General features: G+C 42.8%; 2 protein-coding genes across 2 annotated transcripts; both read right to left on the bottom strand. All coding sequences in view use genetic code 12, as the record gives it.

Annotated features, from left to right (window-relative positions):
• Positions 1-4,042: 4,042 nt before the first annotated feature.
• On the bottom strand, positions 4,043-5,081 carry PICST_71375 (Unknown protein). The gene has a single exon (XM_001383909.1). The coding sequence runs from the start codon at positions 4,669-4,671 to the stop codon at positions 4,306-4,308; it is 366 nt and encodes a 121-aa protein (XP_001383946.2). The 5' UTR covers positions 4,672-5,081; the 3' UTR covers positions 4,043-4,305.
• Positions 5,082-11,538: 6,457 nt separating this feature from the next.
• Positions 11,539-12,168, bottom strand: PICST_31085 (predicted protein; the record flags this gene model as incomplete). The annotated part of the gene is made up of 1 exon (XM_001383910.1): positions 11,539-12,168. One exon carries the CDS (start codon positions 12,166-12,168, stop codon positions 11,539-11,541), a length of 630 nt encoding a protein of 209 aa, XP_001383947.1.
• Positions 12,169-12,655: the final 487 nt, after the last annotated feature.

The raw sequence follows: 12,655 nt of genomic DNA on the forward strand, positions 1-12,655 counted from the left end.
TGCTCTATCCCCAGCACGACGGAGTTTCACAAGATTTCCCAGACCTCTCGGCCAAGGTATAAACTCGCTGGCTCCGTCAGTGTAGCGCGCGTGCGGCCCAGAACGTCTAAGGGCATCACAGACCTGTTATTGCCTCAAACTTCCATCGACTTGAAATCGATAGTCCCTCTAAGAAGTGACTATACCAGCTAAAGCTAGCAGCACTATTTAGTAGGTTAAGGTCTCGTTCGTTATCGCAATTAAGCAGACAAATCACTCCACCAACTAAGAACGGCCATGCACCACCACCCACAAAATCAAGAAAGAGCTCTCAATCTGTCAATCCTTATTGTGTCTGGACCTGGTGAGTTTCCCCGTGTTGAGTCAAATTAAGCCGCAGGCTCCACTCCTGGTGGTGCCCTTCCGTCAATTCCTTTAAGTTTCAGCCTTGCGACCATACTCCCCCCAGAACCCAAAGACTTTGATTTCTCGTAAGGTGCCGAGTGCGTCAAAAAAAGAACAACACCCGATCCCTAGTCGGCATAGTTTATGGTTAAGACTACGACGGTATCTGATCATCTTCGATCCCCTAACTTTCGTTCTTGATTAATGAAAACGTCCTTGGCAAATGCTTTCGCAGTAGTTAGTCTTCAGTAAATCCAAGAATTTCACCTCTGACAACTGAATACTGATGCCCCCGACCGTTCCTATTAATCATTACGATGGTCCTAGAAACCAACAAAATAGAACCATAACGTCCTATTCTATTATTCCATGCTAATATATTCGAGCAAAGGCCTGCTTTGAACACTCTAATTTTTTCAAAGTAAAAGTCCTGGTTCGCCAACTCCCAAAAAGGAAGAAGGTTAGCCAGAAGGAAAGGCTCGGTTAGGTCCAGTACACACCAAAAAGGTGGACCGGCTAACCAAGCCCAAGGTTCAACTACGAGCTTTTTAACTGCAACAACTTTAATATACGCTTTTGGAGCTGGAATTACCGCGGCTGCTGGCACCAGACTTGCCCTCCAATTGTTCCTCGTTAAGGTATTTACATTGTACTCATTCCAATTATAAGACCCGAAAGGGCCCTATATCGTTATTTATTGTCACTACCTCCCCGTATCGGGATTGGGTAATTTGCGCGCCTGCTGCCTTCCTTGGATGTGGTAGCCGTTTCTCAGGCTCCCTCTCCGGAATCGAACCCTTATTCCCCGTTACCCGTTGAAACCATGGTAGGCCACTATCCTACCATCGAAAGTTGATAGGGCAGAAATTTGAATGAACCATCGCCGGCACAAGGCCATGCGATTCGAAAAGTTATTATGAATCATCAAAGAGCCCGAAGGCATTGATTTTTTATCTAATAAATACATCCCTTCCAAACAGTCGGGATTTTAAGCATGTATTAGCTCTAGAATTACCACGGTTATCCAAGTAGTAAGGTACTATCAAATAAACGATAACTGATTTAATGAGCCATTCGCAGTTTCACTGTATAAATTGCTTATACTTAGACATGCATGGCTTAATCTTTGAGACAAGCATATGACTACTGGCAGGATCAACCAGATAACTATCTTAAGACTGCAAAGCAGTCTCATCACCAGCCCAAGAACTGACGTTCTCAGACTGACAAGAAGTTTTCTAAATTGACAATTGAATAAATTCAATCGGTATGTGCTCGCGTCTCAAGTTTTTACGCTCGAGTCGCAACCAAATACATCCATATAGCCCTCTTTGAATTCCCCTGGTATGATGTCCGCAAAACACTCGAGTTTTTTACAACACGAGGTTTTACATAACCAACCATGGAGGAGGTTACACTTGGCAAAATCACAGAACTTAATCCGGCTATTTGTCAAGGCAGACCCCCAAATAAGTTTTAATGAATGTTTGCTATCAGCTAGTAATCCACTAAATCCTTCAGCGCTCATACATAGAATCGTTAGATATCTAGTATGAGACTGTTCAGGTTTTCTTGCACAAGGCAAGATCACCCATGTTGTCATAGCGTAAAAAGCAATGCCAAACTTACGTTCACCATTAAACTCTCTCCACTTAACAACGAGGCCATAAAAACAATGTTACTACAACTCATTATCTGAATTGTTTTACAATTGTTTCATGCTTTCGCATGTAATTCCTCCCAGCATATCTCTGCTGCTTTCTGATCCGCCACCTCTATTCCCTCGCGCAAACTAAAAGTATTTCTTCTCAACTTCCTCAAGGGAAAAAGTTTTTTGAGACGTAAAGATTTGTGCGAGTAACTCATCACAGTATCAATTTAAACTTAATCTTTTTTTTTATGCAATGACTTGGTCGCATTTCGCCAGTTCGGTCTTTTTCCGTCCAAAATATTTTGGCTACCGCACACGACCTCTTCCTCTGCCACCCAATACTGTCCCACCTCTACCTTTCACTTCCTGCTGCCCACCTATTACTCCTATACACCTCCAGCTTGATCCATAGTCACTCTGCTCTGGTGCATCCTCCCATCTTCGTCTCTCTGTCTCCTTCTCACTGTCCTGTTCTCTCCCCACTGCTCATTGCTTGTCAATACTCTTCTCTTCACACTCCAATCGCCAACCTCCATCTCCATCTTTCGTAGCTCTCCCCCATATCCTTATATATTCTTTTTACTTTCATTCCCATTCGCTCTTCATTCTCCTTCTACCTTCTACCCATATTTATGTCATTCGCGTTCAGTTCGCACTATGTTGCAAAAATTTTTCTGCCTAACCTGCTGAACACGCTCATGCACATTCCTTTGTTTGTTATTCTCGTTTGCAACCGTGTTTTGTGTCAAGCCTCGCTTGCTTCCATCCATTTCCACTTCGTCTAACCTCTGCTTATAAATATCCACCTTGTCCACCTCCTTGTTTTCCTGTAGCACAATCATCTATGTTCCATTCTTTGTCACATTTCCGTCAATTTTACAAATATAAATTATATTTCTTCCACTCCTCTATCCCTTTCTCTATCTCTGTCCAGTAAGTGCCCGTAGGTTTGTGTAGGTTCCTAATCATACTTAACACACCTGAATCCCCAAATATATGGTCTGCCCCCTTCATTTTTCTTTTTTTTTTTGACGAAATGGCATGTATTACGACTAAAGTCTAACCTATCTACTACAAAGTATATAAATCATCCTCTAATCCATACCGAATGGTGGAGGAAATCCTAGGATAAAAACCTCCGAGTGAAATCACCTAAAAACTAGGTGATATCCTTAGAAAACTGTAGAAAACTGGACAACGGTATATGCTACCGGACTTGTAAAATGTTTAAATAAGACGTCTAGACTGCAAAATCGATACCCAAGTAGAAAGTGTTGACAGAGAGAAGGATTCCCTGTCTTCACTGTTCCGCCGTCGAACTTGAAATAAGTAGACAGTAAGGAAGTATCGATTTAGAGAAAGTAAAGCAGCCACGGGAAGTTCAAACTTACCAATGATGTTGTTTAAATCTAGGTTCATACCTTCAGGCCCTAACAAATTCCAAAACGTGCGGCTAGCCTCACAGTCTTGGTAGGTATGATGAAAGTATTTCCGTCTTTCAATTGAGTTGAGGCACATTACACAATCTTCAAGAGCCTCCGGATTGCCCTGGCGTTCGCGGTGACCAAGGTGGACCCTGTGTAATTCCTCTGTCCCTTTGGGATGAAGAAGTTGTACTTTATAAAGAGCCTTCCAAAACTTGGGGTAATTGTCCTGTAGCAGGGGAAACTTTTGAAGTAGCGTACTGGAGCTACACACCGGTGCTTGTTGCTCATATTTGGCTGATCTACGAGTAAATGTCATGCGATCAACACGGCTGGTGATGTGTTTATCCCAGTCCAGCTGAAGTGGCGGATTACGCACCATCTCTTGTTTCTCGTTAAGCGTGAAAGGCTTTTTAAAATATGAATTAATCCAAAACCTCCTACCCCTTTCATCCGGGATATGGTAGCGGTTTTTCGGCTTAATGATGGTAAACCATGCTTCGAGCCATGCTATTTCGGCTCTGGTGAATTGAGTGTAGGTCTTGTACGCTGACATTGCATGATCTTTGTTTTGGACCGCGTAGTTCACAAGGAAAAGGTACCACGGTACGATGTCCCATTTCAGGGGATCAAGTTGATTGCGTGTCGGAGGGTAAATTGTATCAATGAAGGATTGAAGTTTGTCACGGAGAACTATGAGATTCCAATCCACCAGATTCGTCAACGTTTCGTAGATAACTTTTGCCCGTCTTCCTAAGAGCTGTTGCTTGACATTGAGGAGTCCGAAGCCCCCTTTCTTTTTCAAGCTACTAAGGTTTCTGTCGCTAATGCGAGGGAGATGTCCCTTTACCATCTTTTTGATGTGCTTGATATTGTCATTTGCCATGGGATCATGTAGGTCTCGGAAGTAAATTTTCGAGAAGATGTAAGTATTGAACCCCGTGCATCTGAGATGAATTGGCAATTCTTGTATGGTGTGGAAATGTAGCTGTGTGGAAAGAGAGGAGATATACGAATCCCATCTGAAGCCGTTAAGCGGAACTCCGAGGTATTTGTAGTCAGTGGTGCTAATGTCAAGGACTTCAAAGCCAAGGATCTTGGTAACATCTTCGGGAGGTGACTGGCCCCAGTGGCAGGTTCGGGACTTGGCGATACTGACCAACGAGTTGGATGCTTGTTCAAATAGAGTAAGTTCTTCTTTGAGAATTTCATGATCTCTGGTTCCCTTCACAAAAACTGTGAGATCATCTGCAAAGGCTGAATATTTCGCTGTTAGCGGTGGTAGATGGTCGAGTTGAATCGGAATTCCCTCGAGCCGACTCTGTAATCGTTGTAAAAGAGGCTCCAAGCAGAGATTGAAAAGGATAGGCAGCACTGGGTTGCCTTGTCTCGTTCCCTGTTTGAGTGGAAAGGTCTCTGACTTTGTGTTGTTGGTAAAAATGGCTGCAAATTGTTGTGTCGTTACCAGGAGCAAGATCCGCTTGAATCTGGGGCCAAAGCCAAGTTGGTCGAGTACTGCAGACAAATAGTCGTGCGATATCCGATCAAATGCTTTAGTCAAGTCCAATATAATGACATTTGCACTTTTCAGAGTCTCGGGGTCTTTTGATACTTTGTCGATGAGGGCCCGGAACCGTTGGATTTGAAAGTCCATCTGGCGTTCGGGCATAAAGCCGCATTGGTCATAGCCGATGAGGTCCTTGGTCACCTTTTGAAGGCGCATATTAAGGACCTGCGAAATCACCCTTAAAGAAGTATTAATAAGGGAGATGGGACGGAAATCATCGACCGTGAGGTCCTTACGTTTTCTCTTGGGTATCAAACGGATGAGAACTAGAGCCATTGACTCTGGTAATATTCCCGTTTGCATGATATTCTCCGCGTCCTTTGTTAATAGTGGGCCTGCCTTGTCCCAGATAGCCTTTAGGAAAAGATAGGTCACTCCATCTTCTCCTGGCGTGGAGCTGTTGGCAGTCCGCTGTAATCCGGACGTAAGTTCTTCATATGTGATTGGCTTTTCAAGCTCCACACTGTCGCTGGCTGATACTTTGCGACGGAACAGCTGTACATACCTCCTAATGGAGAGTTTGGCTTCTTGGGCCTGGGAATCCAGGTAAAGCGCTGCAAGGTGTTCTCGTTGTATCTCTAGTATATCTTTGGTTGTGATGGCGGTGCGAGCCCGATCTGCGGTTGTGAGTGTACTCACAATTGTTGCTGCATGGGTTGCCCCTTTGAACCGGTCGTTGAGATCCTTGAAGATCTTCGGTGGTTGCCTCTCTTCTATTTGGGAAGTGACCGACTGTTGATTTCTAAGATAGCCTATTATTCTAGGCAATCGTTTTATGAATGCAGTGTAGTCGGAAAATCTTGTTTGTTGTAAGATACTGAAGAGATGTGTGTTGTCTAGCCAGTGGTCCTTTACGATGAAGCGGGGTTTTCTGATTTTTAAGGTCGCTTTTGGAAGGATAATAAGGTCTATTTCAACTGTTATATGAGTTGATGAGATTATGCCTTCTTTGTGTTGATGGTATCGCCAAACCCTGTCTTTAAGAGACGTGGGGAGATAGATACGATCGAGGCGGCGACAATTTCGGAAATTGTCATTCGTGAATAATTTGATTTGAGGATCGAGCCCTCTGAGAGTGTCGTGGAGTTGTAAGCCATGGAAGATAGCATTGAATGCATCGCGTGATGCGACTTCCGTGTTTTGTCCGACGTGAAAGGAGTCAATTTCAGGGTCAAGGACCATGTTGAAATCGCCCCCTAGGCAGACGTGGAATGTAGCTCCTGCGTTGTTTAGTTTGAAGCTTTGGGTGATGATGTCAATTTGGGAGTGTAATGAGGTAAACAACTTGGCCTGAGCCGGATAGTTCCCGCTTGGGCCGTACACGGATATTATGAGGATGTATTCCTCTTTCTCCGTTAGTTTGATGATGGCGTCAGTTGCATAGGGAGCAAGGTCGGCGTCTAGATCAAGGTTGTTACTTGATATTTGCTGGAAGTGGGAGTACTGGAGATTTAAGATTATCCCAGTGCGTGATGAAGTGTTGGTGTAGATTAACTCCTTTTGGGAGTCTTTCAATGTATTCAGGAGCCCAAGAATCCATTCCGGTGTCAAATTTGGCAGCGAAGTAGAAGAGGTTTCCTGGAACAGGTTGTTGTAGTTTAGGTTTTGAGAGTGGAAAACAGTTTCCTGGATGAGGAGAATGTCGCATTTATGTGCTAGTTCTCGAATTTTCGCAGGATCCTGGTTTCGTTGAATGTTCTTGGATCTAATCGTTATTAAGTTGTTGCGATGATTCACTTCCGATGCCTTTAAGGTCGGATTGGTTATCGCCGTATCTAGTAGATTACTCATATTAATAATCTATTGTGTTGGAGGGGTTGGCTTCGTGTGAGCCAATCGTGACAGTTACCGGTTGATGAGCCAAATTAGTATGGTCAACAATGTCCTGGTGTGTACTTGGAGAGTCGACTTGTGTTGGGTCGACGCTTTGACTTTGAAATCTTAGTGAAGGGTCAGATCTTTCCATGTTGTCCAAAATTGTGGATTCCGGTTCCCCTAGAGTGGATCCTAGTGGGGAATCCGTGATATCCATGACTCTGGCAGGAGGATCTGTTATTGGCGGAGGATCTCGTAGTGTTGGGATGCGGCTGGCTGAGGTGTTTTGTGCCTGCAGTTCGTCGCGGCTTAAACTAAGAGTCTTATTAAGTGCTTCATGCACCCTTTGGGACTGTCTTAGAGTCTGACTTTTGTTGGAGTGGGAGAGTCCTATAATAGGAGAGTAAGGGGTCGGTTGCTTCCTTGTGAGAGGGGCTAGGCGACCCGAGTAGGATGGTGAAGAGATTGGGGTTGCTAGGGGTTTGGTTTTTGATGTGACAAGGGATTTACCTTGCTTTCTTGGGCGAGGCGTGATTGGTTGAAGGAGCGGTTGTGTTCTGGTCGGTTTGTTGCCAGCGGCATTGATTGTAGTTTCTGGGAGGAGCTCCATTTCTTGGTCCTGAACCTGGTGGCTAAGGATGACGGATGCTTCATCGTCACGGATATCTTCATCTTCGTCTGAATCGGTGTATCTTACTGTTTCGTCATCATCATCTTGGATGTATTCCCTTTGGATTTGATCTTGTGGTCTCTCGTTGTTTGAGGTATTGCGAGGTACCCCTGTAGATTTAGGGTGCATGATAGCTCTCATGGTTTGGTGGGAGTCAGGTTGTGCTGACTGGTTATGGCTCACGTGTTCTGTTACTCCCGATTCTGGGAGGTCGGCGAGTGGCGCGAATCGATTACCTCCTTGTCTATGTTGGGAGATTAAGGGTTGTGGTTCCTTTCGGCGTGGAGCGCCTTTGGTCACCGGGTTAAACCCATCGTCGTCCTTTTGATGTTGTTTGTATGGACGTGCGTTGTTGGGGGATTCGTTCTGATAAAAATAGGGTACCTTTGCAACCGGGGCCTTGAATGTTGGGCATCGTTTGGTTGAGTGCTGATTGGTGTGACATTTGAAACAGAATTGGTATGAGGAGATAATGTCTAGTTGTACACCCTGCATGAAGGCGTTCTTTCTGTTTGGAATCCTATCCGATTCCGTCGCAATCAAATAGAAAGCAGACTGGAATCTTGACAGAGTCGATCTGCCTTTGTGGAGTGGTACTTCCCTTCGGTGTTTAGCTAGAATATCGTATACGATAGGCTCTCGTTCTTCCCTGCGTAAAGACCTGTATTGAGGTACTTGATACGTGTCAAGCGTATTTGGGTTGAACATTGCTTCTAATAGATTGTCTAAGTTTTTGTTTCCAATTGGGGCTTTTATACCCACAAGAAAGACGTTGGGATAACTAGAAAGAGGAATAAGTTTAAGTGTAAATCTGTAGTTGCCTTCTTCCCCTGTGTAGTAAGGGTCGAATATTTCTTCAAATTTAGTCTTCAGCCATTTCTTTGGACCTTGAGATTTGAAGCGTGGAACTACAGTATTACTTTCAGTAATGGAGAAGTTAAAGTTTAAGTGCAGATTGTCCCGGATATGTATGTGGAAATACTCCTTTATGTCATAAATCCTTTGAGTGATTTGAAGTGTTTTCTCCAACTCTTCAATTTCAAGTTGGGTATTGTTGATGCCCCGCTTCAACTCCTGCTCCAGAGGGTCCCCTGGGGATATCTGGTTTTGGTAAAATTGAAGTGATTTTTTGAGACTGGCAATACTCTGCTCGGTGTGTTCTTCTAACTCATCTAACCTATCAGGTATAGTCTCCTTAAAGTGGGTAAGAATTATCCTAGCTTTGTCCTCGATGCTCATTTGGGGTTTTAACAGGTTCAGTCTGTATTCAAATGAGTCAATGTGGACTCTTACATCTAACTTTTCAGCAACGTTTCTGCCGATTGTGCTGAGGGTTGACACTCTTACCTCCTCAGGCGTATCCCAGTCGTCGAACCTTTTCTGTTGGCCCTTATAGTTTGCTTCCGATAACCCTTCTAAGTGACTGATAAGTGTCGAGTATGTGTCAAACTGGTCAAAGACTTCATTGGTGGTAGGAACGTCCATCTTCATCTGTTCTTGGAGGGCCTCCATTTTCAGTCTGTATGTTTGAAGTATTTTGTCGGATTCTTTATCGGGAACATCTTGAAGAATATCTGCCCATTTTGCCTTATTAGGGTTTGGAAGAGGAGTAGATCTAATTGCCTTGGGGTTTGAGGGATGAATCCTTTTCTTAGAAGAACTCTTTGAGGTTCCTAAGAGTGGGTATTCCTCTGCTTCAAGGTCTTGTGTATTTTTTTCTGGGAGTTTTGTATTTTCGGAGTTTTTTTGGTTTTTATTTAAGTATTGTAAGGATTCAGAATTTTTTTGGGTTTTTGTATTTTCTTTAAGTTGGTGTACAAGGAGAGAATCTTCTTGTTCGGGCAAGTTCGAGAGGCTGGTTGTAGAATCTAAAGAAATGTGATCCATTTCATTATCATCGTTTGCAGCCATTTCCTGGTCGTGTACCTCGTCAAGCACGTGACTTTGAAAAATTTCCGAAACTGAGGTTTCAAAACTTTCCATAGTAGGACTTAATGGGGTCTGGTTCTGAATAACCAGCTCGTCCATGGGATTATCCCGTAGTTGGGCCGGTTCCTCAGAGGTAGATGACACTGCAGTCACGAAGGATGGCTCTAAATTGCCGTTTTCATCGGCATCTGTGGACTCGCCATCGAGGTCCATCAGATCAGGGGGTGCGACATGGTCGTGTGGATTTCGGTCAATATCCGGTGGTTTTGGCTCGTTTAAGGCTTGATTTGAAGAGCTTTCACCAGAGAAAACCCCTAGAGGTCCCTCTGGCTGATTGATTGGTCGTAGTTCTGACATGGAACAGTTTTTCCCAATAATGAACCATGGACCCCCCGGTTTCCATATGGTGCGCTGGAATTTTATGTATTTCGGTTGCGGCCATATCTAGCAGAAAGCACCGTTTCCCGTCCGATCAACTGTAGTTAAGCTGCTAAGAGCGAGACCGAGTAGTGTAGTGGGAGACCATACGCGAAACTCTCGTGCTGCAATCTTTTTTTCGCTTTCTTAACTATGTGCTAGTCACGTGATTACATCGCTCCCGCTTCGATTTTTCCTCTATCGTTTTATACTCAAGCACTCTAACTACTACTATTACCTACTAAACAAAATTTTTCAAAATTCCTAACATTTTTCATACTCTACCGTTCCTTCTCCTGTTCGTGCCAATAGTTCCAACACGTGACATATCTCGACTCTTGTTCCTATTTTTTTCTCTATCTAACTCAGAACCACTATACTCTCTCTAAATAAATCTACAGAACTACACAGAACCAGATCTAAAAATTCTTAAAAAAAATACTGTAAAGACTTTTCTCAAACTTTTTCGCAACCATTTTATCAGGTGTTACCCGGACATCAGTCTTTGCAAGAAATGTAAAACTCCTCTAAATACTAGTTAGCACCTGCCAACTATCACTTAGAGGAGATTGTGTTGTGTAACACAAACAAATCGGACAACTGAAGCTTAATCTCAGCAGATCGTAACAACAAGGCTACTCTACTGCTTACAATACTCCGTTGTACATTTAAGTCGTTTGCAAAGGATTTATCCCCGCGCATTATGACATTGCTATTCGCCGGCAAGCACACAAAACCTTTCCGTTAAGTGTACCATTGCCAGCCTGCTATGGTTCAGCGACTCAAAGAGCCTTATTCTTATCCAACTAAAATGTGCGAGGCAAGAATCATCGCTTTCTAGCATGGATTCTGACTTAGAGGCGTTCAGCCATAATCCAGCGGATGGTAGCTTCGCGGCGTTGCCTGATCAGACAGCCGCAAAAACCAATTATCCGAATGAACGGTTCCTCTCGTACTAAGTTCAATTACTATTGCGATAACATTCATCAGTAGGGTAAAACTAACCTGTCTCACGACGGTCTAAACCCAGCTCACATTTTTGTTCATTGCATACTTTTACGTTGTGCTTGAAAAAACGGGGATTACTGGTCGCTTAGTTTCAATGTTTAATAGCATTGCTTCTTCAGCTGTGGGCAGCCTTGTGTTTTTATCAATTATTCCTCTAGCGTTTTCTTTCTCGGTTATGACGTTCTTGAAGAGCTAGACGTGCCACAGTAGATTCTCTACTTGAAGTATATGGTATTTTTGAAAAATGTATATCTTATTAAACCTAGAATGTAATTAAGATAGTAAAAAGGAATTTGTTTCAATTGTGAAATGCTAGAAAGGATCGAAATTCCAATGACAATAGTATTAGAAGCAAGGGAGATGATTCAAAATCAAATATCTATCCTCTTTCAAATCGTTAACGACATTTCTCAATCGTGTACAAGTGTATAAGACCGCTTCTGGTATCCATAAACCACTCGAATTTACAAATCGTAGCTGAATTATCACATACATATATTCTCCTACATTTTTGGTGTAAACAGTACTACATGCATCTGCAAATACAAATATGAAAGTGAAAGATCATGGCAAAATCATTGGAAAAAAAAAACTAGAGATATTGCGGTGTGGGTTACTTGGTCCGTGACTCTCAATGAAATCACTTATAATGGCCACGAAACAACTGCACTCACTAGGTGTGATCGTCATTCTTTCCACCGCTGACACATGTACCACTTGAGCTATCTCCACAACTTAAGTTGCTTGGCCAATTACCATCTGGACCAATAAGCAAATATCCCTTCCAAGTTCCTCCGTGGGTTAACTCCATGCACCAGATATGGTCGTAGTGGCTTTTAATATAAGTTCTGTAAGCCTTATCTAATGAACCTTCGATTGTTGATTCTTGTGCTGTTGAACTACAGTCTCCACCAGAAGAAGAATAGACATAACGCATCTTACGAGAAGGAGTATCAACAACATGATGATGAACACCACAATTTTTGTTGTCAGATTCGTATTTTGCTTCACCAGCAGCCTTGTGGAAGACAGCATACCATGCAGCTGCAGCAGATGCTCCACTTGCGAATGCTGAGGCGACGCTAGCAACACCAAGAGCACAACTCTTGACATTTTTTCGTTCTTGAAGCCCTCCTTTTGGAACCCAATCGAAGCGATGATTTGAATAATCGACAATGGTATCATTTTCTAAGTTAATAGAGAATGCTGGAGCAAACGTGGTACCTTCTTCAATGTCGTCAATATGAATTCCTAAGATGGCAGGCGACATCAAAAGAATTGATAATAAGCTGGACTTCAACATTTTTCTTTATTTCTGTGATGTACTTTTCCTAGAAATAGGGTAATACTTAGGAATCAAAGAAACATATTTTTATTGAAATATATTCTATATTTATAATAAGGTGAGATACTAGAACGTATTTGCATTCCTTCATCAAATTTCATTCAATCTATGCTATTCCGCAGAATGTGCCAAGAAATTGATTAACAGAACCAAAAAATTAATTGACAGAGCCAAGAAAGGAAAACAATTCTCCGCAATTCTGGATTACATCAATTGCTGCAGCGCTAATCCTTATTTCGTCTAGTTGAGAAATACGAGGCAGTCTACATGGTAACGCGACAGAGTTGATGCATTGTTGTCACACGATGCAAAAGAAATGATCCCAAACGGAGACATCCAGAGTGCCTATTTGTTTCATGACTAAATTATTGTACTTTGTAATCAACTACTATCACATTTTTTTTGATTCAATTGGCCAACACATAAATTTGCATAGCATAAATCC

Source organism: Scheffersomyces stipitis, chromosome 3 (assembly GCF_000209165.1).
Source record: "Scheffersomyces stipitis CBS 6054 chromosome 3, complete sequence".
Taxonomy (NCBI): Eukaryota; Fungi; Ascomycota; class Pichiomycetes; order Serinales; family Debaryomycetaceae; genus Scheffersomyces; species Scheffersomyces stipitis.